General features: G+C 45.4%; 1 protein-coding gene across 4 annotated transcripts in view; it reads left to right on the top strand.

Moving 5' to 3' along the window:
* The window catches only part of LTBP4 (latent transforming growth factor beta binding protein 4), a 259,011-nt gene that overhangs the window by 16,662 nt on the left and 215,247 nt on the right, over positions 1 to 27,102 (top strand). The window contains exon 1 of one of the 4 annotated variants that reach the window (XM_056540749.1): positions 2,782 to 4,146. The exons of 2 other annotated variants lie outside the window; for them this stretch is intronic. In XM_056540749.1, coding sequence (XP_056396724.1) covers positions 3,869 to 4,146 — 278 coding nt within the window. In that variant the 5' untranslated portion in view covers positions 2,782 to 3,868. Of the gene's footprint in view, positions 1 to 2,781; positions 4,147 to 27,102 lie in introns of those variants that run through there. One more of the 4 variants, XM_056540750.1, reaches the window with a different exon arrangement.

Below are 27,102 nucleotides of genomic sequence, written 5' to 3'. Positions count from 1 at the left end.
AAAACTCACTACACACATAGGGCTGCCGCCGGAAAGCCCTGTGTGTATAGCGAGCAAGGGATACGCAGCGTATTTCCCGCTGCTGCCATACATTTTGCGCAGCGTCAAATACGCTGCGTATACGCCCCGTGGGAACGCACCCTTAAGAGCAATTACTCTCTTATTTTTCTGTTGGCAAAGCCATTTTGTTGCTTTTTTTTGTGGGACTAGTTGTACTTTTGCATAACATTTTCAATGTACCCTATTGTATTGTGGAACCAATGTGTTGTTGTAGGAGCGGGTGAAGAAGAAGCAAGGTAAGGAGAATGTGTCTGAGGCTACTGTGTGATCCGGAGAGGGGCCTCAGGGTGGGTGAAGATGGTCCTGTCGCTAAGCTGACTCTAGACACAGGTGGCATGATGACTTGATGATGGACGTGTCATTTGCACATCCATAGAGACACAGTGATTGACCTTGTCTCCGTTAAGACACAAGAGGGGGCCCACTCTAGTATAGGGACCCACCAAGGAATTCCCCAGCCACCCCTGTGAGCTAATCCAAGCCTGTCTGCAACATGTGAGTTTAGCCTACAAGATTATATACCGTATTTTTCGCCGTATAAGACGCACTTTTTATTGCCTAAAACTGGGGGGAAAAAGTCTTATATGGCGAATACACCCCTATCGCGGCGGTCCCTGCGGCCATCAACGGCCGGGACCCGTGGCTAATACAGGACATCACCGATCGTGGTGATGCCCTGTATTAACCCTTCAGACGCGGCGATCAAAGCTGACCGCCGCGTCTGAAGGGAAAGTGACACTAACCCGGCTGTCCAGTCGGGCTGTTCGGGACCGCCGCGATTTCACCGCGGTGGTCCCGAACAGCCCGACTGAATAGCTGGGTTAGTGCCTACAGGACACCGGGAGGGACCTTACCTGCCTCCTCGGTGTCTTCTCCGTTCAGGGATCCCCTGTATGGCCGGCGCTCTCCTTCCTCGTCATCACGTCATCGCGTATATGCGTCGGCGTGCGTAACGACGTGATGGCGGCGACGGAGAGCGAGGATACCCGGCCGGCAGCAGAGACGTTCCGGAGCGACGGGGACGCGGCGACAGCGATGGAGCGACATCCAGGGCAGCGGTGACGGGTCCGGAGCGGCGGGGACACGTGAGTATTACCTCCTATGCAGTGGTCTTCAACCTGCGGACTTCCAGATGTTGCAAAACTACAACTCCCAGCATGCTTGGACAGCCAACGGCTGTCCGGGCATGCTGGGAGTTGTAGTTTTGCAACATCTGGAGGTCCGCAGGTTGAAAACCACTATTGGGTTCAAAATCTTTAATTTTTTAGATTTTGCACCTAAAAATAGGGTGCGTCTTATACGCCGGTGCGTCCTATAGGGCAAAAAATACGGTATATATATATCCCATTTATATGGCAGCACATATATGTATGTATCCAATGCATGTTTCTGATTGCATATGGATGGGGTAGATAACAAGCTCAAGTATTATTATGCTGTATATATCCATTGCTGTATAGATAGTAACATAGTTTGCAAGGTTGCAAAAAAAGACAAGGGTCCATCAAGTTCAACCTAAAACCCTACTGTGTTAATCCAAAGGAAGACAAAAACTTGTGTATGAGGCTGATGCCAGTTGCCCCAGGAGGAAAAACTACTTCCCGACTTGTAATATTATATTTTTCCAGAAAAACATCCAGGCCCCCTTGAACTTGTTTATCGAGTCAGATGTTACAACATCATATAGCAGAGAGTTCCATAATCTCACTGCTCTTACAGTAAAGAATCCCCGTCTGTGATGATGGTGAAACCTTCTTTCCTGTAGAAGTAGAGGATGCCCCCTTGTCATGGTTATCGGCCTCGGTATAAAAAAAGATCACTAGAAAGATCTCTATACTGTCTGTTGATATATCTGTACAATGTGATCAAATCGCCCCTAGTAACCTGTCCCGGTCCTGTAATCCTCCCATACCATCATTATCTTTGTTGGCCTCCTCTGCACCCTCTTCAGTTCTGCCATGTCCTTCTTATGTTGTCCAAGCTCCGCATTTGGGCCTCTACCTGTCACATACTATGAAGCATGACCACTGACTCCAATAGTCCAGGCGTTTTTATTAAAGGGGTACTCCGCCCCAGGCATCTTATCCCCTATCCAAAGGATAGGGGATAAGATGTTAGATCGCCGCGGTCCCACTGCTGGGGACCCCGGGGATCGCTGCTGCAGCACCCCGCCATCATTACTGCACAGAGCGAGTTCGCTCTGTGCCTAATGACGGGCAATACAGGGGACGGAGCAGCGTGGCGTCATGGCTCCGCCCCTCATGACATCACGGCCCGTCCCCTTAATGCAAGTCTATGGCAGGGGGTGTGACGACCGCCACGCCCCCTCCCATAGACTTGTATTGACGGGGGCGGGCCGTGATTTCACGAGGGGCGGAACCGTGATGTAACGATGCTCCGGCCCCTGTATCGTCCGTCATTACGTGCAGAGTGAACTCGCTCTGCACAGTAATGATAGCGGGGTGCCGCAGCAGCGATCCCCGGGGACCCCGGCAATCTGACATCTTATCCCCTATCCTTTGGGTAGGGGATAAGATGTCTAGGGGCGGAGTACTCCTTTAAACAGTTTATGACCCTTAAATGATACTAAGTCTTTGTTAGCTAGAACCTCAAATGGCAAGCCACAATGAATAGGTGTATTGTGAAAGTGAATAGTTACACGTGAGCCTAGCGAGGTGCCTTATCCTGAGCTATAGGCTGGAGTCCCCTTCCCTGGTAAGCACCTGTAATCGTGAGCCCCCTTTGATGGTGCTGATAGGGTGAGAACAGAGGAGGGGGATGCGGGCAGAGCTGTCCAGCCATTGGTGGGCAGTGAAAGCCCCAGTGTAAGGAGAGAAAAAGAAAAAGGACAGATTTCTGGACTAAGTCTCTGGGAGAGGGAGGACCAGGAGGAATAAGCATTAGGATCTGATGTTTTCTCTCGGTAGATTAAATCCCCTTTACTGACACGTTTCCTCCCTCAGAACTTTTACCATCATCCTTTCTTATTTCTGCATTCATTCTTTCCAGGGCTTTTTACAAGTTCACTAGAACTGAATTCTCCTTCTACATGATTCACCTCCTTCCCTGTCTTCTCATTGTCTGGTAGAACCTTCGCGTTTCACCCAGTTGGGTCTTGTAGTTGGATCTCCAGGTGTCCATCTTCTGCAGGTCACCTCTCTTCAGCCTTGAAGTTCTATCTCTAGTTCTCTCTTCTTTTCATCCTTCTACAGGTTCTCTTTGTCTTCCTCTTGTCTTCTCCCTTCTTTGATGTTCAGCCTCTTCAACCTTTTCTTGAGAATTAACTCTTGTCTTTCCATCTTATTGTCTTCGACCTTCGTAAACTCAGTATTAAGTTGTATCAGCCTCAACTTTGGAAGTTCTTTTTCGTCTTCTGTGCTTCACCCCGCTCATCATCTGTCTTCTCGTATATGTCTTTCCTACATTCTCTGTTAGATTTGGTTTCATCCTTGTCTTGAGCTTTAACTCTCTGCAGTCCATTCTTTTGCTTGCTCTCTCTTCTTGATCCTTCTCTAGGGTGTTAACTATTCACATTCCATTCTTCTCCTTTGTATACTTCAGTATTAACTCTAGACATTGGCGTAATCTTTCTGTATTAACCCTTTCTAGTCAATTCTTCCACACGTTCTCAATCTATTCTTCAGCCTAACACAAATCCTGTCTTCCTTGCATTACTACGGATACAACTGTTCTTGTGTCTTGGATCTCTCTGCATTCTTGATCTGCTATTCCTGTAAGTTCTCTTTAGCTGTCATCGTCTTCATCTTGCTGCCAACCCTTCTCTCTGACTACTGTATGAATTTGCACTATGGCTCCTGTCTCTATGACCTTACTCCTCTGGTTGGCTGGACATTCTTGTCTCTGGCACCTGGCACAACAAGCTGAAGGGGACTCAGATGTTCCAATAGAAAATGATATATTGGTTTCTAAGATCTATGTATCACTTCGCGACTCGAAGAATTCCACAACCCAATGGATCAATAATAGGACGACTCATCCCAATCCTGGTGGGAATAAGAAGAAACTCATATTGAAAAGAGTGACTAAAAAGAGAAAGTCACATCAGAAAGGACTTCAGGATGTAAGGTAACCATTCTAAGAACTAATATTTGGTGTCTTTACATTTGCAAGTTATAGCAAGGTTGATAGGTTTGTGTATGGAGACACAGTAATACTTTAGAAGGTTTAAATTTAGGGATCTCATATGTGTTATGTGGGTATAATAAATGTGTTTAGGGACTTCTGTTTATTATAGATATAACACTACAGACTGTATATGAATTGAACTGTTTCTTGTGCATAAATTAAACTTGTTTAATTAAGTAAATTATATTAAAAAAAGAGACTTGGATGTTCTGGGCCCCGGTACAAAAACTATACCTGGGCCCTCTACATCATCACCAATGAAAACGTTATGTCCTATGTGGCTTGATCATGTTGAGTGCCAAGTGTTCCTGTTATACCTACAATCCATTGGTTAACAGAACTGTAAGTACAGGCAGCTGTATCAAAAATCTCTAAACTGTGCTAATTGACAAACTCAACTCCATCTGTATGTTCTTGAATTCCAGCTACAGTAAATCCCAAGGTCATGTTGAATAGGCACACCGATCTACAGGACACTTTGTTTTAGAGAAAAGTGAGCTGATCAGATCGACCTCTTTCTTTGATAAAAATAGATTCAGTTAACCTACTGCTAATTCTGGATTTGGGAGTCCAGTGGGCGGCCCTACTCAGTAATTGACATCTTTCCCTGTATGATTGTGCATATAGAAATGGCTGTTATCCATTGAGTAGGGCCACCCACTGGACTCCTAAACCCAGAATAAGAAGAGTTTAGTAATAAATTACTAGTTAACTAGATCTTTTAACACAAATATGTGAATCAATCTCCTGTTCTATAACATAGAAACATATGTGGTGAGGGTGTGATGAGGGCAAATATTATTACCCTAGGGGCAGATGGCATTAACCCCTTGTGTGCGTGATGCCAGGGCGTAGTTTAACCTCTTCACCACCCAAAGGTATGCCTCTGGATCCTGTGCTAGGCACGGGGCAAATAATGACTCCGACACCAAGTTACGGAACAACGGCAGCTTTATTGAGATAGACAGGTGTAACAGTCTATACAGCTTAGCCAGGCCCAAGAAGGTGACCAGTGACTTCAGAGACCTCAGGGCTTGCTGGGACTTGTAGTGAACTTTGACAATTTGATGAAGGGCCACGCTGACTTGACATAGATTAACCTTGACTGACTTGACTGGCACTGACTAGACAGACTTCACCCCATATGTAGCTTACCAGGTTTTTACATTCCCCTGTGGGGCAGTAGACTTGTGGATGTGTGGCTGCATGGTAGCTTTAGGCCTCCTCAGGACACCAGACACTCTCTCTCAGGACTTGACCTTGCTGCACTCAGTAGAGAAGAGACTAAGAGACTGAGCTAGCTCCTCCCAGGGTTTATATGGGTGGAGACTCTGGAGGGGTCAGAGGTCAATCTATAGGTCACATGGTCACTGGTACCTTCCTTGGTTACAACACATGACAACTGTATTTAAAGTTATCTGACACATTACATACATTACATAACACAGGTGGTAGTTAATAGTGTTGAGCGGCATAGGCCATATTCGAATTCGCGAATATATGGATGAATATTCGTCATATATTTGCGAATATTCGCATATTCGTTATATTCTCGTTTTATTTTCGTAAATGCGAAAATTCGCGTATGCGAAAATTAGCATATGTGAATATTAGCATACACAAAACATATATGCGAATTTTCGCATATGCGAATTTTCGCACGCCAGTCTCACACAGTAGTATTAGAGCCTTCTTTACACCACACAAGCTGGAAGCAGAGAGGGGTGATCACTGTGATGTGTACTGTGAAAAAAAAACAAAAAAACGAATATTCGTAATTACGAATATATAGCGCTATATTCACGAAATTCGCGAATTTGCGAATATGCGATATTCGCGAATAATATTCGAATTGCGAATATTCGTGAGCAACACTAGTAGTTAACTATTTGGGGAAGACAGACAAAAGAGGGGCCAAGGGCAGCAAGGGTACAGGGGTACAACTCCTGCACTGGGCCACCACACATAGATTGTGTCAGCAGATAAGAATCATTATGCCCATCTAGTCTGCCAAATATTCTAAATACCATGAATAGTCACCCACCCTATCTCATTTAAAGGATAGCCTTATGATTTTTCCAGCTGGTGGTAAGTTTCTGGCCCAGCATCATGGCTGCCTTGCTTAACATAGAAGTATCTTCACTACACACCAAGGCCAATGTACATAAATGTTTAACGCTGTGCACTATAGCAAAACATCAAGCTCCTAGGTCCCCAAACAAAATCTGTTACAGGGCCCCCACCTACCATGTGCCATTTATAATACTGATGACCTTTTATGTGGTTGTGTTGCCTAAAGTGTTACTGTCATTGAAAACAACTTTTGACATATCGATCAGACATGTCAAAAGTTGTTGACCCCTCCGGGTCCCACTATTTGAAACCCACTGCGATCATGATCACTCCTGAGACCCACTGGAACTGGGGAGGTGGTCGGCATTGCGTTCCGCTCCCCAGCTAGCTTTGAGAGATCTGTACATTTCTCTGTATAGACTTCTATGCAGAGAAATAGAAGGATATCTTGGCTAGCTGGGGAGGGAACACAATGCTGCCCACTTTCCTGGCTAATAATTCACGATTGCGGAGGGTCCTTATAGTGAGACCCGATTCGATCAACAACTTTTGACATGTTTACGGGCCCCCAGCCACATATAAAGTCATCAGTATTAGGGTGCATTCACACCATGATTCTTACATATGGGGACCCGGACCCCATCTCATTCATTTGAATCAGATAGTGACTCTGGTCGGCTAATTTTTGCCCCGTATCTGGTTATGTGACTGGACTTAAAACCACAGTATACCACGGTTTTAAGTCCGGTCCCAAAACTGGATACGGGGCAAAAATTTGCCAACTGAAGTCACTATCTGACTCTGGTCAGCTCATTCAAATGAATGAGATGGGGCAGGTCCGGCTGGGATACGGGATTTTCATATCTCCCAGCCGGATCCGGTACCCGTATGTAAGAATCGTGGTGTGAATGCAGCCTTATAAATACATGGTCTTAATCTATTTCAGCTTTTTAAGGTTTGTGTCATGTCATAGTGAACTGAGCCGAATGTATACTGTACCTTGGCCTTGGTGTGTTGTGAAGATGCTTCTATATACAACATGGCAGCCATAGTGCTGCTAGGTGCGACCGCAGCCTCTTACACCCCACAACCCTAACAAATATGGACTTGAATAAGATATAACCCTCATATTTTCCATATGATCGTACTAAGGCTTACCCTCTCTTCCTCATGCTAAACTATTATAGTTATCCCCATGTAGAGATATCCATCCTGGTCCGCAGTTTATGTTATCTGTAATCTCTCTTCTAGCCCTGGAGTGTCTGTTTATACTGGCAGCTCTACTATAACACCCATCGCAGTCACAGCTTATAAAATACTTTCCTAATAGGACACACAATACACAAAGATCTGACCCGTACTTGGTATTTCTGGATTGTATAAACCCACAGACATATTAAAAGCCACGGTCATAAAACCCAATTATTGGTATTAGCCACAAGTTTTTCCCATGCAGGAGATATTGAGAGCGATAAGCGCCATTACTTCTTGTTTAATCCGGGCTTGTTGACAGACCGGCATTGGTTAAAACTCATATAGCTATGAAAATATCTCAAGGACTAAGGCATTAAACCAGCAGATGAGAAGAACTATTGAGGAAATACTGGTCAGTTCTCCATTAAGATGTACACAAAGGTGGTATTCTATACCATAGGAGGACTAATATTCAATAAAAATGGACACGCTAGATATGCAGAATGGATTATTATAAATATATAGTTGGCTTGTATTATTTTATTAAAGATTTTTGTAGATAATGTCAGTACATGATGAAGCTGCCATGTGTGTACGACCATATACACCATAAAGGTAATGTGTACAGCAGATAAATCCTCCACAATGTAATGACAGCAATGTCACAATATGGCTGGAATATGGTCAGCAAAGTTACCGCTCCGGAACCATAAAGATAGTGATGTCACAGTAAAAGGAAGATTTATCAAAACTTGTGCAGAGGAAAAGTTGACCAGTTGCCCATAGCAACCAATCAGACTGATTCTTTCATTTTTCATAAGGCCTTTTTAAAGATTAAGGAAATCTGTCATCAGTGTCAGTTGCACTAACCTGTCAGTACAGACAGGTAGTACAGGTGACACTGATGACAACAATACTTACCTGGTCCCGTTCCATGCTGTGGTTCTCCCGCAATCTTCTGCCGTATCTTCCATTCTGGGGCCAACTTGGAGTATGGGCGGAGCTTAGTGATGTCACCACTGCTGTCCTCTGCTGGGTCCTGCTGATAGCAAACAGAAGCAGTAACTTCACTAAGCTCCGCCCATGCTCCAAGTCGGCTCGGAACAAAAAGTTAACATTTTTTTAAAGTAGTAAAATAAAACAAAACCTATATAAATTGGGTATTATTGTAATAGTATGGTCCTATAGGAAAAAAGATAACATGTTTAACTGTAAAGTGGAAACAAAACCCCCATGAAGTAGCAAAATTGCGTGTTTTTTTACCTTCAATTTCACCCCACAAAAAATGTTTTTTGCCCTTTTCCATAGATTTCCTGGTACAATAAGTGAGGTACTTACAAAGTACAATTGGTCCTGCAAACAACAAGCCCTCATATAGGGGTGTAGGTGGAAAAATGGAAGAGCTATGGGTTTTAAAACACGGGGAGGAAAAAATGAAAATGCAGAAATGAAAAAATCGCTTTGTCTTTAAGGGGTTAAATGAGAACTCTGGTGAAATTTCTTTACCTATCCGTTGAGCCCGGGCATCAAAAAGTAGGATAGCAAACTTTTACTCCCCTTCTGCTGCTCCCCCGATGTGCCAATATCGGTCTTCTGTGTTCTGGGCCCTGTCCTCTTCCTGTCCCACCTTAGCCGGTCATATACTGTAGTGTAGTGTCATGTAAGAGGCCCCGGCAGCATGGAAAAGGCGGGGCCTAGGCTCCTTACATGACACTGCACTCAGCGTATAGTGCCCACCTCACCTTATGGCCAGAAAACCTTCTGTTAGTTTACACCTTTCAACAATTTCTGACACTGGATCCTAGTACACATTTATGGTGACATGGGGGTGCAAGGATTCCTTATTACTTCGTGACGCCAGGGCACAGTTAGCCTATACAGGGTCTGAGGTGGAGACAGCTTCTCCTGGGCCAGACACGGGGAGTTAAGAAACACACCGACGTCGGGGTATGGATAACTGTCTTTACTGAGCAGGGTGCAGATGTTATTACACACAGTCTGGAGCAGAGTGGAATGGATGCAGTGTAACCCATTGGGAGCCATGTTGCCTTGCTGGACCTTAAGGTGCTTTTCACCACTTAATTAATACTGACTTGAGATTAGAGACTGTAGATTCTCCACGCCGGCTAGGGTTCTGACAAGGTCCAATTTCTTTCTTTACCAGGGCTTGACTTTCTGCTGTCAGGGGGAACACTTGCAGAATGGCTGGTAGACTTTAGAAGACATATTTCTTAGGCTTCCCTCAGAGCTCTCCACACTTCTCCTTTCCACACTTGAGCTCAGCACAGAACTGGAACTAAACCAGAACTCAACTCAGGGGCAACTCCTCTGCCATCCACTTATGATGTATTTCCTTACTCGAGAGAAATTAGGTTACACATTTTGGGGGGGTTACACATTTCTCCTATTACTCCTTGTAAAAATTCAAAAACTGGGTCTACAAGAACATGCGAGTGTACAAAATGAAGATTTTGAATTTTGAACTTTGCTGCTATTCCTGTGAAGCACCTAAAGGGTTAACACACTTTCTGGATGTCGTGTTGAATACCTTGAGAGGTGCAGTTTCTATAATGGGGTCATTTATGGGGTATTTCTAATATGAAGGCCCTTCAAATCCACTTCAAACCTGAGCTGGTCCCTGAAAAATTTCGATTTTGAAAATTTTGTGAAAAATTAGAAAATTGCTGCTGAACTTTCAAGCCCCCTGATGTCTTCCAAAAGTAAAAACATGTCAACTTTATGATGCCAACATAAAGTAGACATATTGTATATGTGAATCAGTATAGAATTTATTTGGAATGTCTATTTTCCTTACAAGCAGAGAGCTTCAAAGTTAAAAAAATGCTACATTTTCAAATTTTTCATGAAATTTTGGATTTTTTTTAACCAAGAAATAATGCATATGTTACGAAAAAACATTCTTGGAATCAGAATGATTAGGAAAAGCATCCTAGAGTTGTTAATGCTTAAAGTGACAGTGGTCAGATGTGCAAAAAATGCTCTGGTCCTTAAGGTCATAATGGGCTGTGTCCTTAAGGGGTTAAAGGTACAACACACATAATTAACATATTTTACAGTGTATATGAGAAACATAAATGGATATGTTATAAAGTGCTTGAACATATCAAATATAACAGACAGTCTCTTAGTGGACACAACATTCTGTATGTGCAGGAGGCATACCTGATCAGCAGCTCACAGGACAGCCTTTGGTGCTGGGACACCACACATTTCCTCTTGAAAGGATCACTACTATATTTTAAGAATGTCATATGAAAGAATATTACTAAAGAGCATCAGTGACATCTCCCGGTCCCCCACTGCTCGCACTACTTTCTACTTCCATCTGGGAGTGCTCACAGCAATGACAGCCTGCTCAGCCAACAACTACTGTATTTTTCGTTCTATAGGACGCACCGGCGTATAAGACGCACCCAATTTTTAGGTGCAAAATCTAAAAAATTAAAGATTTTGAACCCAATAGTGGTCTTCAACCTGCGGACCTCCAGATGTTGCAAAACGACAACTCCCAGCATGCCCGGACAGCCGTTGGCTGTCCGGGCATGCTGGGAGTTGTAGTTTTGCAACATCTGGAGGTCCGCAGATTGAAGACCACTGCATAGGAGGTAATACTCACGTGTCCCCGCCGCTCCGGACCCGTCACCGCTGCCCTGGATGTCGCTCCATCGCTGTCGCCGTGTCCCCGTCGCTCCAGAACGTCTCTGCTGCCGGCCGGGTATCCTCGCTCTCCGTCGCCACCATCACGTCGTTACGCATGCCGACGCATGTGATGACGAGGAAGGAGAGCGCCGGCCATACAGGGGATCCCTGAACGGAGAAGACACCGAGGAGGCAGGTAAGGTCCCTCCCGGTGTCCTGTAAGCACTAACCCGGCTATTCAGTCGGGCTGTTCGGGACCGCCGCGGTGAAATCGCGGCGGGCCCGAACAGCACGACTGAACAGCCAGGTTAGTGTCACTTTCCCTTCAGACGCGGCAGTCAGCTTTGATCGCCGCGTCTGAAGGGTTAATACAGGGCATCACCGCGATCGGTGATGTCCTATATTAGCCGCGGGTCCCGGCCGTTGATGGTCGCAGGGACTTCCGTGATAGGGGTGTATTCGCCGTACAAGACGACGAAAAATACGGTAAGTAAGGGCGGGACAGTGGTCTTCAGTGATGAGCGGGCCATTAATGCTTTGAGCACTCTCAGAAATAGAAAGTACTGGGAGAGATAAGGGGGAGCGGGAGACTTCACAAAAGTAGCCGTGGAGGACCAAGGTAGGTGAGTATGCATTTTTTTTTTTTTTATATATAATTTTTTCTGCCCCAGCAACATATAATTTTTCGACCATTATGAAGACCCCTATTTGTGCTAAAGTATTAACTTACTGAATGAAGTCTTAAGATTCTTTTAAATCTCCACATAACTTCTTCTAAAGCCATCTGTAGTGTCCCAGTACAGCTGTTCCAGATGCTCCCCACTAAAGCAGTGTTTCCCAAGCCCAGTCCCCCCCAACAGGTCATGTTTTCAGAATTTCCTTTTACAGGTGATATTACTATGATCAGTGCCTCGGGAATCACCACACATGTTCTCTGTATGGGATATCCTCAAATCATAGCAACTACAATAGAAGAAACAAAGCGCTCCGTGGTGTGATAACGTAGGGAGTTAGATGTCATTCCAGACTGTTGCTCGCCAATGTCGTCTGTACTGTCCAATATATCAACGAGAAAAAACAACAGGAGGTGCGCCCCTAGTGAGGACCGTTTAAAGAAAATGAAAGAGATAACGCAAAGATGGGTTCTTACCCCTAGGTGTTGCGCTCAGAGCACAACACCTACAGTAGCGTCTATGTGCAGGAAATCGAGGGAAACCGCTGCCACGAGGAACTTCCCGGTGTGACGTCCGTCAGTCCGGTGGATAGCAATGGAAAGAAATATGTGAACAAGTTCCTCTCAAGAAGGCGCTGGTACCCAGAGATGAAAATAAACTTCTTTATTGGCAACGCGTTTCGATCCCGGTTCGGGATCGAAACGCGTTGCCAATAAAGAAGTTTATTTTCATCTCCGGGTACCAGCGCCTTCTTGAGAGGAACTTGTTCACATATTTCTTTCCGTCTGTACTGTCCAAGTACAACATTGGTATCAGCAGAAAGATAAAATATAGAGACCCTGCAGCTGCTCCTAGCCTTGTGGATAGCTATCAAACAAACACTGGACCTCCCATGGTAAAGGCAGGATCACAAAAGGGTGCTGTCAATCTTCTCAGTAGAAAACTATTTTATTACCCACAATGCAACGCGGTTCGCCGAACTTCCATTTCATCAGGCAATGAAGTGGAAATTCAGCAAAACGCGTTTCATTGTGGGCAATAAAATCGCTTTATACTGAGAAAATTCCCAGCACCCTTTTGTGATCCTGCCTTTACCATGGGAGGTCCAGAGTTTGTTTGATCCTCAAATCATGACCTGTTGGGGTACTTGAGGACTGGGCTTGGGTGGATAATGTGTGAAGGTAGTGTGTATAAGTTTGCTGGATTTATAATGTGTCTCATTCCTGTGCTTTGTATGTGGAAACTGCTTCCCAAAAAGTTTGTGGGTAACAGAGGAACATTGGGTTAGTACAACTCAGGTGACATAGGGATGTAGCTATAGGGGGTACAGAGGTAGCACTCACAACAGGGCCCTGAGGCCTAAGGGGGCCCCAAACACATCTGCCCCATAATCATAATGGGCACAGGGGGCCCTGTTGCAGATTACGCATCGGGGCCCAAATTTACAAGTTACACCTCTGACGTGACATATACATCAGTACTGCTACATCATACTACTACACACAGCATAACCCTCATCATCTCTTAAGTGGCTGCCACACATCTATTTTGTGAAGTGCAGCAGCCCCTTCTGCAGCAAAGCACCCTATAATATGATGCTGTACAGGGGCGGACACAGACAGCAGGGGACCCCTGTGCAAAGAATGTGCCTGGGCCCCCCCATAATATGTCAATTGTTCAGGAACCCCTCCCCCCTCCTTCATATGTCATTTACTCAGGTGGACCCCCATATGTCACTTGCTCGGGGGGCCCCCAGATCAGGAGGACCCCCCCTAATATCCTACTATCAGTTGTTAATTATTTATTTAGGCCCCCATACGCCACAGCTCATTAGGACCCCCCACAGTAGGTAGCATAGTTTTCTCATATTAGGTAGCACAGTTTCCCCACATTAGGTAGCAGTTTCCCCACATTAGGTAGCATAGATTCCCCACATTAGGTAGCAGTTTCTCCACATTAGGTAGCATAGATTCCCCTCATTAAGTAGCAGTTTCCCCACATTAGGTAGCATAGATTCCCCACATTAAGTAGCAGTTTCCCCACATTAGGTAGCATAGATTCCCTACATTAGGTAGTAGTTTCCCCACATTGGGTAGCATAGTCCTCCCCCCAACACACAGACAGACAGACAGACACACACACAGACACAAAGACACACAGACGCACACACAGATACATACACAAGCAAACACACAGACACACACATAGACACACTTACCTGGCCTGCGCAGCGCTTCTCCTCTCCAGCGGCGGCCTGACGTGTGACATCCTCCTGCGTGGGTATACGGGTCCTGCGCGGGTCTGCTTTAGAACAGTGAGCAGTGGTGGTGCAGCGCCGCTGCTCCCGTGTGTGTTGTGTGAGGAGGGCCCGCCGTCCTTTGAAAGGGTGGCGGGCCCTTACATGCTGGGCCCCTGTGCAGCTGAACTGGCTGCACAGGCGATATGTCCGCCCCTGATGCTGTCATCCCCCCCCCGTGCTTCACCCTTAGGATAGTGTTCTTTAGCTTCCAAGCCTTCCATACTTTCCTCCATACTAGCTGCGGTCATTATGGCAATCAGATCTACTTTTGTTTCATTAGACCACATGACATGTTTTCAAAAAGTATTGCACGTTTAATTTTCAAAGAGGATGAGAAATGATAGAAGCCATCCAATTGGTTGCTAAGGGAAACTGCACCACTCTGCCTCTACAAGGTGCAGATACAAACTGTGACCTGGATTTTATGGTGATTTTGAAGTAGTGGCTTCTTCCCTGCAGAGAGGCCTTCCAGGTCATATCAACAGAGGACAGGTTTTACTGTTACTGTAGATACTTTTGTACCTGTGTCCTCCAGCATTATGTGGTTTGCTGCTATATAGTGTCCCCAGAGTCCTCCCTTAACCCCTTAAGGACCAGGCCATTTTACACCTTAGGACCAGAGCGTTTTTTGAACATCTGACCACTGTCACTTTAAACATTAATAACTCTGGAATGCTTTTACTTTTCATTCTGATTCCGAGATTGTTTTTTCGTGACATATTCTACTTTATGTTATTGGTTAAATTTTGTTGATACTTGCATCGTTTCTTAGTGAAAAATTCCAAAATTTGATGAAAAAATTGAAAATTTCTCATTTTTCTAACTTTGAAGCTCTCTGCTTGTAAGGAAAATGGATATTCCAAATCATTTATTTTTATTCACATATACAATATGTCTACTTTATGTTTGCATCATAAAATTGACGTGTTTTTACTTTTGGAAGACACCAGAGGGCTTCAAAGTTCAGCAGCAATTTTCCAATTTTTCACAAAATTTCCAAAATCACAATTTTTCAGGGACCAGTTCAGGTTTGAAGTGGATTTGAAGGGTCTTCATATTAGAAATACCCCACAAATGACCCCATTATAAAAACTGCAGCCCCCAAAGTATTCAAAATGACATTCAGTCAGCATTTTAACCCTTTAGGTGTTTCACAGGAATAGCAGCAAAGTGAAGGAGAAAATTCACAATCTTCATTTTTTACACTCGCATGTTCTTGTAGACCCAATATTTGAATTTTTACAAGGGGTAAAAGGAGAACATTTATATTTGTAGCCCAATGTGTCTCGAGTAAGGACATACCTCATATGTCTATGCAAAGTGTTCGGCGGGCGCAGTAGAGGGCTTAGAAGGGAAGGAGCGACAAGGGGATTTTGGAGAGTACGTTTTTCTGAAATGGTTTTTGGGGGGCATGTTGCATTTAGGAAGCCCCTATGGTGCCAGAACAGGGAAAAAAAACACATGGCATACCATTTTGGAAACTAGACTCCTTGAGGAACGTTACAAGGAATAAAGTGAGCCTTAATACCCCACAGGTGTTTCACGACTTTTGCATATGTAAAAAAAATTAAAAAAAAATTTCACTAAAATGTGTGTTTCCCCCCAAATTTCACATTTATGCAAGGGTTAATAGCAGAAAATACCCCCCAAAATTTGTAACCCCAACTCTTCTGAGTATGGAGGTACCCCATAAGTTGACCTGAAGTGCACTATGGGCGAACTACAATGCTCAGAAGAGAAGGAGTCATCTTTGGCTTTTTGAGAGCAAATTTTGCTCGGGGGGGGGGGGGGGGGGGGGGGCATGTCACATTTAGGAAGCCCCTATGGTGCCAGGACAGCAAAATAACCCCCACATGGCATACCATTTTGGAAACTAGACCCCTTGAGGAAGGTAACAAGGGGTACAGTGAGCATTTACCCCCCACTGGTGTCTGTCAGATCTTTGGAACAGTGGGCTGTACAAAATTTTTTATTTGCACAGCCCACTGTTCCAAAGATCTGTCAGACACCAGTGGGGGGTAAATTCTCACTGCACCCCTCATTACATTCCCTGAGGGGTGTAGTTTCCGAAATGGGGTCACATGTGGGGTTTTTTTTTTTTTTGCGTTTGTCAAAACCGCTGTAACAATCAGCCACCCCTGTGCAAATCACCTCAAATGTACATGGTGCACTCTCCCTTCTGGGCCTTGTTGTGCGCCCCCAGAGCACTTTGCGCCCACATATGGGGTATCTCCGTAGTCGGGAGAAATTGCATTACAAATTTTTTCCCTTTTACCTCTTGTCAAAATGAAAAGTATGGGGCAACACCAGCATGTTAGTGTAAAAAATTTATTTTTTTACACTAACATGCTGGTGTAGACCCCAACTTCACCTTTTCATAAGGGGTGAAAGGAGAAAAAGCCCCCCAAAATTTGTTAGGCAATTTCTCCCGAGTACGGCGATACCCCATATGTGACCCTAAACTGTTGCCTTGAAATAGGACAGGGCTCCAAAGTGAGAGCGCCATGTGCATTTGAGGTCTGAATTAGGGATTTGCATAGGGGTATTCTACGCCAGTGATTCCCAAACAGGGTGCCTCCAGCTGTTGCAAAACTCCCAGCATGCTTGGACAGTCAACGGCTGTCCGGCAATACTGGGAGTTGTTGTTTTGCAACAGCTGGAGGCTCCATTTTGGAAACAGTGGCGTATCAGACGCTTTCATTTTTATTGGGGAGGGGAGGGGGGCTGTGTAGGGGTATGTGTATATGTGGTGTTTTTTTACTTTTTATTTTATTTTGTGGTAGTGTAGTGTAGTGTTTTTAGGGTACAGTCACACGGGCGGGGGGTTACAGCGAGTTTCCCGCTGCGAGTTTGAGCTGCCGCGCAAAATTTGCTGCATCGCAAACTTGCAGCCTGATACTCACTGTAAGCCCCCTGCCCATGTGAATGTACCCTGTACATTAACAGGGGGGGGGGGGGACCTCTAGCTGTTGCAAAACTACAACTCCCAGCATGCACAGTCTATCAGTGCATGCTGGTAGTTATAGTTTTTCAACAGCTGGAGGCACACGGGTTGGGAAACACTGAGTTAGGAAACAGACAATGTTTCCCAACCAGTGTGCCTCCTGTTGTTGCAAAACTACAACTACCAGCATTCTCAGGCATGCTGGGAGTAGTAGTTCGGCAACATCTTTAGAGCCAGATGTTGCCGAACTACAACTCCCAGCATGCTTGGAGTTGTAGTTTTGCAAGATCTGGAGGACTACAGTTTGCAGACCACTAATACAGTGGTTCCCAATCTGTGCCCTTCCAGATGTTGCAAAACTACAACTCCCAGTATGCCCAAACTGTCCAGGCATGCTGGGAGTTGTAGTTCTGCAACATCTGAAGGGCCAGATGTTACAGAACTACAACTCCCAGCATGCCTGGACAGTAAGGGCATGCTGAGGATGTGTAGTTTTGCAACATCTGGAAGGGCACAGTGGTCTCCAAACTGTGGACCTCCAGATGTTGCAAAACTACAACTCCCAGCATGCCCAGACGCCAAGGGCTGTCTGGGCATGCTGGGAGTTGTAGTTTACAAGGTCCCATTACAGCAATGCATGTCACTTTACGGCGACGTGCATTGCTGTAAAGGGCCCGACCACAGCTGAAGATCTACTCACCTGTCGCCGCCGCCGCCGTCTTCATCGTCTGGATCCGGGTCTTCAGGGACGAGGTAAGTACCGGGGCCGGGCCCCAGCACTCCCCCGTCCCCCGCCGCGTCCTCAGGTCTTCCTCCCGTCCTCTCCGGACTTTCAGGGGCCGGGCAGGACGGGAGGAAGTAACCGCCCCCCCCCTCCTGCGATTGGTCGGTTAACTAACCGACGGATCGCAGGGTATAGGAGGAGGTGGCCGGCTTGCCACCTCGCTCCTATTCTTTAGCATGGTCCTGGCTGTCTGCGACAGCCGGGATCATGCGAAATTACCGGGCGGTCGGGTCCCAGAGACCCGATCAGCCCGGTATCGCCGCAGATCGCAAGGGCGATTTCCCTTGCGATTTGCGGCGATCGCCGACATGGGGGGCCTACATGGCCCCCCTCGGCGTTTGCCCTGGATGCCTGCTGAAGGATTTCAGCAGGCATCCAGTTCCGATCTCTGCCCGGCGAGCGGCAGGGACCGGAAAAGGCCATGACGTCGTGGGACGTCATTGGTCCTTAAGAGGTTAAAGGGGTACTCCGGTGAAAAACTTTTTTTTTTAAATCAAATGGTGCCAGAAAGTTAAACAGATTTGTAAATTACTTCTATTAAAAAATCTTAATCCTTCCTGTACTTATTAGCTGCTGAATACTACAGTGGAAATTATTTTCCGTTTGAAACACAGAGCTCTCTGCTGACATCATGAGCACAGTGCTCTCTGCTGACATCTCTGTCCATTTTAGGAACTGTCCAGGGTAAAAGGAAATCCCCATAGCAAACATATGCTGTTCTGGCAGTTCCTAAAATGGACAGAGATGTCAGCAGAGAGCATTGTGGTCGTGATGTCAGCAGAGAGCTCTGTTTCAAAAAGAAAAGAATTTCCGCTGTAGTATTCAGCAGCTAATAAGTACAGGAAGGATTAAGATTTTTTAAATAGAAGTAATTTACAAATCTGTTTAACTTTCTGGCACCAGTTGATTTAAAAAAAAAAAAAGTTTTTCACCGGAGTACCCCTTTAAGCTGTGTCTTATAAAAGGTTAACAAGTGCCTTGTATTATCTAATGTAATATATATAATGTTATGTACCTTTAAATGTTGTTACTAAGTGTTGTAACCAAGGAAGGTACCAATGATCAGATGACTTGTGGGTGACCTATGGGACCCCTCCAGAGTCTCCCCCATATAAACCCTGGGAGGAGTATATAGAGAGTCTTATCTGAGCTACAGTAAAGTCAAGACCTGGAGAGAGTGTCTGGTGTCCTGAGGAGACCCAAGGCCGACCACGCAGCCACGCTTCCGGGGACGGATTGACAACACTCGAGCCCCCCGGACCAAAAAAGGCAAGGGTCCCTGCTAGTCTCTGCAGCTCGTCAATCTTCTGCCGCACCCATATTCCACCCAAATCCCACACACAATAAACTAAAATTTATATATGTAAGAACACCTAAACGTAGGTAAATTTCCATGACCAATAATACTGGTATAAAAGGAGTAACAATATACCACCACACAATAACTGGATAATACCGCCATACTGTACTGAATAAAACCACTATAACAGACCAGTATACTATAAAGGATCTGTATAAGTGATTATATTCAGGACCATATGGCGGTAGATATCAGCTGTACACAGGATGTGTATACCATATAAGTGATTACAGTTACATTTTGGGACTCACAATTACGTCTTTTCTGATCAGCGGCGTCCTCTTTCCTTTTCTTCTCCGTCCGGATAAGACCGCCATGTGGATCTCTTAAAATCTGCAGGACAAACATGTCAGACTCTGCATTTTTCCAGTGCCCTCCCCTCTTCAATACAATCTTTCCATCTATAGACCCACAAACTGTAATAATGCCTTCCTTGGTGTCATGCACAGTAAAAGGACAGGTAGGTAGGTAGCCAGATAAATAGGTAACTAGGTAGATCAGGAAGCCAGATATGTAGGTAGGTGAAAGCCAGCTAGACAGGAAGCTAGCTAGGTAGTTAGGCAGCCATGTATAAAGGCCAGGTATGTACATAGTTAGGTTGCTGGGTATGTAGGTAGTTAGATAGCCTGGTATGTAGGTAAGTAGTTGGGCATCCAACCCCCCTTCCCTGTAGGTATAGGCAGTAGAGTTAACCCAACTTCCCTTAAGGTAAAGACAGCAGAGTTAACCCCTCCCCCTCCCTGTAGGTATAGGCAGCAGAGTTAACCCCCCTTACCCAAAGGTATAGGCAGCAGAGTTAGCCCCCTACCCTTCCCCATAGGTATAGGCAGCAGACTTAACCCCCCTTCCCAATAGGTATAGGAACAGAGTTAACCTCCCTTTCTCCTTAGGTATAGGCAGCAGAGTCCCCCCCCCCCTTTCCCCATTGGTATAGACAGAGTTAAACCCCCCATTCCCCATAGGTATAGGCAGAGTTAAACACCCTTTTCTCCATAGGTATAGGCAGAGTTACCCCCCCCTTTCCCCATAGATATAGGCAGAGTTACCCCCCATTCCCCATAGGTATAGGCAGAGTCCCCCCCCCTCTTCCCCATAGGTGTAGGCAGTTACCCCCCCTCTTCCCCCTAGGTATAGGAAGAGTTAACCCCCCATCCCCTTTCCCCATAAGTATGGGCAGAGTTACCCCCCCCCTTTCCCCATAAGTATAGGCAGAGTTACCCCCTTTTCCTCCCCTTTCCCCATAGGTATAGGCAAAGTTACCCCCCCTACCCATAAATATGGACAGTTACCCCCCCCCTCCTTTCCCCATAAGTATAGGCTGAGTTACCCCCCCTCCTCCCCTCCTCTTTCCCCATAAGTATAGGAAGAGTTACCCATCCCCCCTCTTTCCAATAGGTATAGGCAGAGTAACCCCCCCCCCACCTCTTCCCCATAGGTATAGGCAGAGTTACCCCCCCTCTTCCCCATAGGTATAGGCAGAGTTACCCCCCCTCTTCCCCATAGGTATAGGCAGAGTTACCCCCCCTCTTCCCCATAGGTATAGGCAGAGTTACCTCCCCCCCCCTCTTCCCCATAGGTATAGGCAGAGTTACCCCCCCTCTTCCCCATAGGTATAGGCAGAGTTACCCCCATTCCCCATAAGTATAGACAGAGTCACCCCCCCCCCTCTTCCCCATAGGTGTAGGCAGAGTTACCACCCCCCCCTCTTCCCCCTAGGTATAGGCAGAGTTACTCCCCTTTCCCCATAGGTATAGGCAGAGTTAACCCCCCCCCCTTCCACCTAGTTATATGCAGAGTTACCTCCTACAATCTCTTCCCCATAGGTATAGGCAGAATAACCCCCCCCCCCCCTCTTCCCCATAGGTATAGGCAGAGTTAACCCCCCTTCCACCTAGTTATAGGCAGAGTTACCCCCTACCCTCTCTTCCCCATAGGTATAGGCAGAATAACCCCCCCTCTTCCTCATAGGTATAGGCAGAGTCCCCCCCCCCCATTCCCCATAGGTATAGGCAGAGTCACCCCTGCACGCTTCTACCAACCAAGTACCCGCCAGGTGAAAGTCAAAGTCTGGTAAGCTACATACGGGGTGAAGTCTGTCTAGTCAGTCCTAGTCAAGTCAGTCAAGATCAGTCTACATAAAGTCAGCATGGACCTGCAGCAAATTGTCCAAAATCCTCTACAAGTCCCAGAGAGCCCTGAAGTCTCCTAAAGTCACTGGTCACCTCCTTGGGCCAAACTGAGCTGTAAAGACTATTCCTGCTGTCTGCCTCAGTAAAGCTGCCATTGTTCCGTAACTTGGCGTCTGAGTCATTATTTGCCCTGTGCCTAGCCCAGGATCAGCGGTATACCTTTGGGTGGTGAAGAGGTAAAATCACGCCCTGGTGTCACGAACACAATGGGTTAATGCCATCTGCCCCTAGGGTAATAACATATGGCCTCATCACACCCTCACCGCAACTTTTGAATACATTATAACATATAAACAACATTACCAAAATTCACTGAACTTAACCACTTGCCCCGAAGGGCACTCCTCTCCCGCACCAAATCCTGTGCACTATGCTTCTTACCCCTAGCCATGACCACCTGGCCCAGGGGCACCCAGATAACCTTGTGCACCTTCCCACAAACTCCTGAGGCCCCAAACCACGACCAGGAGGCCCAATTGCACAACATCATACAACTAAATCTAAAACTATTACCTCCCCAGGACCCTTTCACACACCTCCCAACCCTAAAACACAAACCCAATGGGAGAGAAAAACAAGGGCGGACAGGACCTTCTTCTTGCTTCCCCCACCCAGAGCACCCCTCTATATACACTACCCCCCCTCCCCTCGGAATGACCTCCCTTTCACCCCACTTCCCTGGTCACCTACTATCACCCTTAAAGGGACAGCACCAAATTAACCCGTTCTACCTAGCCACTCCAATCCTGCTCCCACTGACCACTAAAACCCGCCATTTTTTCCCAGAAAGGAAAGGCCACTAAAATTCCCATCAAGGCGCCACTACGCCAGGGGTTCCCCGCTCCGTTTGCTCCCATTTCTGATGTCTTGGCTGAATTATTTTTATTTTCCCTGATGTCAAGTTAACAGGCAAGTAGGCTTTCCACAAGTCACCTCCGATTACCTCACATGATATCATTCAGCCTATAAGAAGCCATGTTGCCATTTTCCAAGCAATTTACAGGCACAGTCCATTTGGTTTATGTAAACTTCTGACCCACTGGAAATGTGATTGAGTGAATATAAATGAAATGATCTGTAAACACTTGATGGAAACAATGTTTGTGTCATGTACAAAGTAGATCAAGAAACAACTTGCTAAAATTTTGGTTAGAATCTGTGGAGGGGAGAAAGGCCTAAGGGTCTATTCACATGGGCGGAATTGCGGAATTCCTCCTTAAATGAAAGCCCAATAGACTTCTATGGGATTCCACACTTCTGAATTTCTGAATGCGGAATTTCCGCACAAATTCTGCACCAATTCCCCACAAAATCTGCACAAGCCATAAACCACCGAAGGAAGCGGAAGTGGAATTCGAGCGGAAGGGTCTATTCACACGGCAGGATTTTCGCTTGCGGAAGTGTGAATGGGAGTGTGGAATCCCATAGAAGTCTATGGGCTTTAATTGGAGGTGGAATTCCACAAGAAGAAATTCTGCCGTGTGAATAGGCCCCACGTGTACATTATGTAAATTTCTCTTAGTGATTTGTGGACTCCTGCATTTATGTGGATGACTATTACTGTGATCCCCCTCTTCTGTCCCTCAAGGCAGGCAAGCACTTTGTTAAACCGAGACTAGATTTAATCAGCATGACTGTCCTAGCACGAGACTGGACCCCCCACTCAGTAATAACCAAATTGTCAAGAAAATGTAATCCTCTTAAATCTTGAGGCATGTAAACCATGTTACTGACACGTTATCCGGATGTCTCAGGGGGTCCTTACTCCCTACTCCTTACGCTTAGATGGACACATGTCCTCAATACATTTTTAGATGGGTTATTTTAGATCATGCCACAAAGCTACCATACGTTACAACTGACCAGCGATGTTAAAGGGGTCCTCCGCTGGAAAATTGTATTTTTTAAATGAACTGGTGCCAGAAAGTTAAAACAGATTTGTAAATTACTTCTATTTAAAAATATTAATCCGTCCAGTACTTATCAGCTGCTGTATGCTCTACAGGAAGTTCTTTTCTTTTTGAATTTCCATTCTGTCTGACCACAGTGCTCTCGTTGACACCTCTTTCCATTTTAGGAACTGCCCAGAGCAGGAGAAAATCCCCATAGCAAACCTCTCCTGCCCTGGAAATTCAAAAAGAAAAGAACTTCCTGTGGAGCATACAGCAGCTGATAAGTACTAGAAGGATTAAGATTTTTAAATAGAAGTAATTTACAAATCTGTTTAGCTTTCTGGCACCAGTTGATTTAAAAGAAAGTGTTTTCCAGTGGAGTACCACTTTAAGGCGAAGTTTCCACTTGGTTTTTTTTCTGGCAGTTTTTGGATATCTGCCAGTGCAGTTTTTGAGCCAAAGTCAGAAGTGGATCCATAAGGGAGGAGAAGTGTAAGTCCTTCCTTTATATGTCCTATTCCTTTTGAATACACTTCTGACTTTGGCTCAAAAACTGCAGTGGCAGATATCAAAAAACTGCCAGAAAAAAAATAAGTAGAAACTTAGCCTTGGGGGAGTTTTTAAGAAATAATATGAAAAAACATGGAGAATGACATGTTGTGTAATGGTTCTGTAAAAAATATTGGGTTTTAAGAGATTTAAAAAAAATAAAAAAAAAGTAATAAGGATATAATAAGGGATTAAAATAATAATAATAATAATAATAATAATGATAAGAAGAAGAAGAAGAAGAAGAATATATAAGCCGAAAAAAAGAGGAGCTACAAATTGTATCTATAGGTCTGGAGGACTCAACAAGTCCATACATTACTTATTAATTTCAAGGGGAAAAGTGTAATGCTCTATTTCTCCTTCAATGACGCTGCAAGGTAATTGAACATGCAATTGGATTCCTCCACAAATTTCGGCTAATCAACGGGGAATCCTGTGTTCAGCTTAAAGCGGACCTGTCAGCAGGAAAAAATGGGTGTTAGGCTGCCGGATCCGGCTGGGGGAGGGGCAAACCGGGCGATCCCGTACCCCAGCCGGACCAGCGCTGAAATCCATTTACTTTAATGAGCCGACCGGAGTCAAAAGGTGACTCCATTCGGCTCATTTGTGACCCATTTGTGACGATTTTAGGTCCGGTCACAAAACCGGATATGGGTCACAAATGAGCCCACCGGAGTTACCGTTTGACTCCGGTCGGCTCATTAAAGTAAATGGATTTCAGCGCTGGTCCAGCTGGGGTACGGGATCGCCCGGTTTGCCCCAGCTGGATCCGGCAACCATAACATAAAAAGGAGATGTGAATGCAGCCTAAATAAGCCCATGGCTAGATAGGACTAGTCATCAGGATTCCAGTCATACCTTTTTTTTTTTTTTTTTTTTAACAACATAGTTCTTTTGTCCTTTGGCTGTCCGGGCATGCTGGGAGTTGTAGTTTTGCAACAGCTGGAGGCACGCTGGTTGGAAAAAACTTGTGTAGAGGGTAAGAGAGGACATTGCCATCTTGGCTGTGGTGGGCACAAACACTGCACCCCCTTTAAAAACCCTGATGCCTCACTGACCAGTACCCTTTAATAAGGAACATTTACATTCAGCTCATGAGTTTTTCCAGCAGTGATGAATTTGAGATTTTCCCACACTACTTTTTGTTGGATAGAAAATGATCACGTCTTCTCTTTACTACCCCCATAAAGATTTCTCCTTTTGCAAAGCCTAATAGTTTTACCACTATAAGCTGTAGGGGGACAGACTGTCTCGTACAGTTTTACTGTTTTTGCTGCCAAGGAATACTGCAGGACATTCATTTATAGTGCATGCCTGACCCCACAGCTGACAACCACATTGGGGGACTTAAAAGGATTTTGGGGAACATACAATGTACGTACTGATTTTTTATTTTTTATTGGCTACTGGATAAGTATTTCCTCATCTCTGACTACTTCATACAATCTCCAGAAGCATTGCCCAAAGCTCAAATGGCTTATTGAGATATTGTGAGAAGAGGAATGAAATACCATCTGGAGTTCCTCTACTTGGTTGCAGGTGAAACCAGACAAAATGGAGGCGCATGTTCAAAAAGCAACATCGAAATGTGATGTGTCCCAGTCAGGGCCAGCCCAAGGCATTGTGCTGCCTGGGTCCAAAAGTGAAATACTGCTCGCCCCCCCCCCCCCCCCCCATAAAAGTATTATGCCATTCCCCACATTAGCTTGGCAGCAGTTCCCCCACAATAGGTAGGCAGCAGTTTCCCCACATTAGGGAGGTAGCTCTTCCCCCACATTAGGTTAGGTAGGCAGCAGTTTTAAACATTAGATAGACAGCAGTCCCCTCCAAAGCCCTTCCCACACCCCGGCATACTTACCTCCTGCCGCCCCTGTCAAGGTGCCGCCTGGGTCCAATGGACCCAGCGGGACCCATTGTATGGCCGGCTACACCAGTACAGCAGCTCCAGCAGCTACCCACTAACATTATCAGGTGGGCTGAGAAAATAAAGCTTGCTGAATGCACCATGTGCTAACTAAGCACTTGATAGTATTGCAAATAAGATTTTCTGCCTTGCAAAGGTATTTTCTGTGTTTATCTACCATTTTATGCATACGCTAAGGTAACCAGACTGCAGAGGGTTAATTTTTCTCATATACCTGTATGCATTTCAATCTACAGCTGAATGGTTGAATTGGTCACATGAAGTCTCCTAGCCAATTATTGTATAAGCCAGCCTACTCTCCTGGAGAGAGAGGGGGGCCTATATCAGTTCTAGTTAGTTAAGGCCCGGCATTTGCCATATCCACATGTCTCTTAGCGCAGTTCCTGCTGGGAAACCAAGAGTTGAGGGCCTGGCCTTTGTCACATGTGCTTCAGCGAGCTCCACTCACAGCTAGACCTACATTCTTACAGGCCATATATGTACTTTCAGTTGCTGTCCTTAAGTCTAGTTCCAGTCCTGCTGAAAAGATACAATCGTCTCCATTGTCTTAACCTTCGAAAAGGAGAGAATTTTCCAGAAAGGATAAAGCTGAAAAGGGGCCTTTCTGTATTTCATTAATTTAAGGCCTATGATCTGATCAGTGTCAGGGGGACTTTCCTGGATGCAGGTGTCTGAGCGTATTTTATTTCATGTGTATATTTTTGTTTGTAATTGTCCAAAAATGTTAGCAATTTTTTATGCCTGTGTTTTTGCCAATTACAGGCAAAAATGCACGTTAAACCAGTGAAACCAGAGCCAAAACCACAGCTAAATCTACAGTTTACAAGCTACATGTCCAGGGCAAAAAGCATCTTGTGTGAACATGTCCTTAGCTATGGCTCAGAACTATGTGGTATCCATGTGCTCAGAGCAAAAGCGAAACTAGTACCTTCTGGCCTAGATGTAAAATCTGTAAGGCCCCATGTCTACCAGGTGCCATTTATAATACTGGTCTCTTATGGGGCACAGTTGCCTTGGGGCCTCCTTAGGCACAGGGCCCTGGTGGGACTTCTACCTCTGCACCCCCTACAGCTATGCCCCTGGCCTAGAGGGATATTTTGGGAAGCTGACCATGCAATCAATTCTGATAAGCGACTTGATGTAGAGGTTTTGAAGAATATGGACATCCATACCGATGCCCGTTTTTTTTATGAATCTGGTCCTTTTTACTGCATAGATAATGGTTAGGGTGGAAAAATATTTCAGTGATGGTGGTGGTGGTGAGATATTATATCACTTATGAACCTTTATTGGCCATATACATAAAATGATGGCCAGTCAACAGTGGCACCAGCCCCAGTACCCCCACCAT

The sequence above is a fragment of the Hyla sarda genome, chromosome 9 (genome assembly GCF_029499605.1).
Source record: "Hyla sarda isolate aHylSar1 chromosome 9, aHylSar1.hap1, whole genome shotgun sequence".
NCBI lineage: Eukaryota > Metazoa > Chordata > Amphibia > Anura > Hylidae > Hyla > Hyla sarda.
Note: the sequence above shows the minus strand (reverse complement) of the source record. Positions and strands in the feature narration are given on the sequence as shown.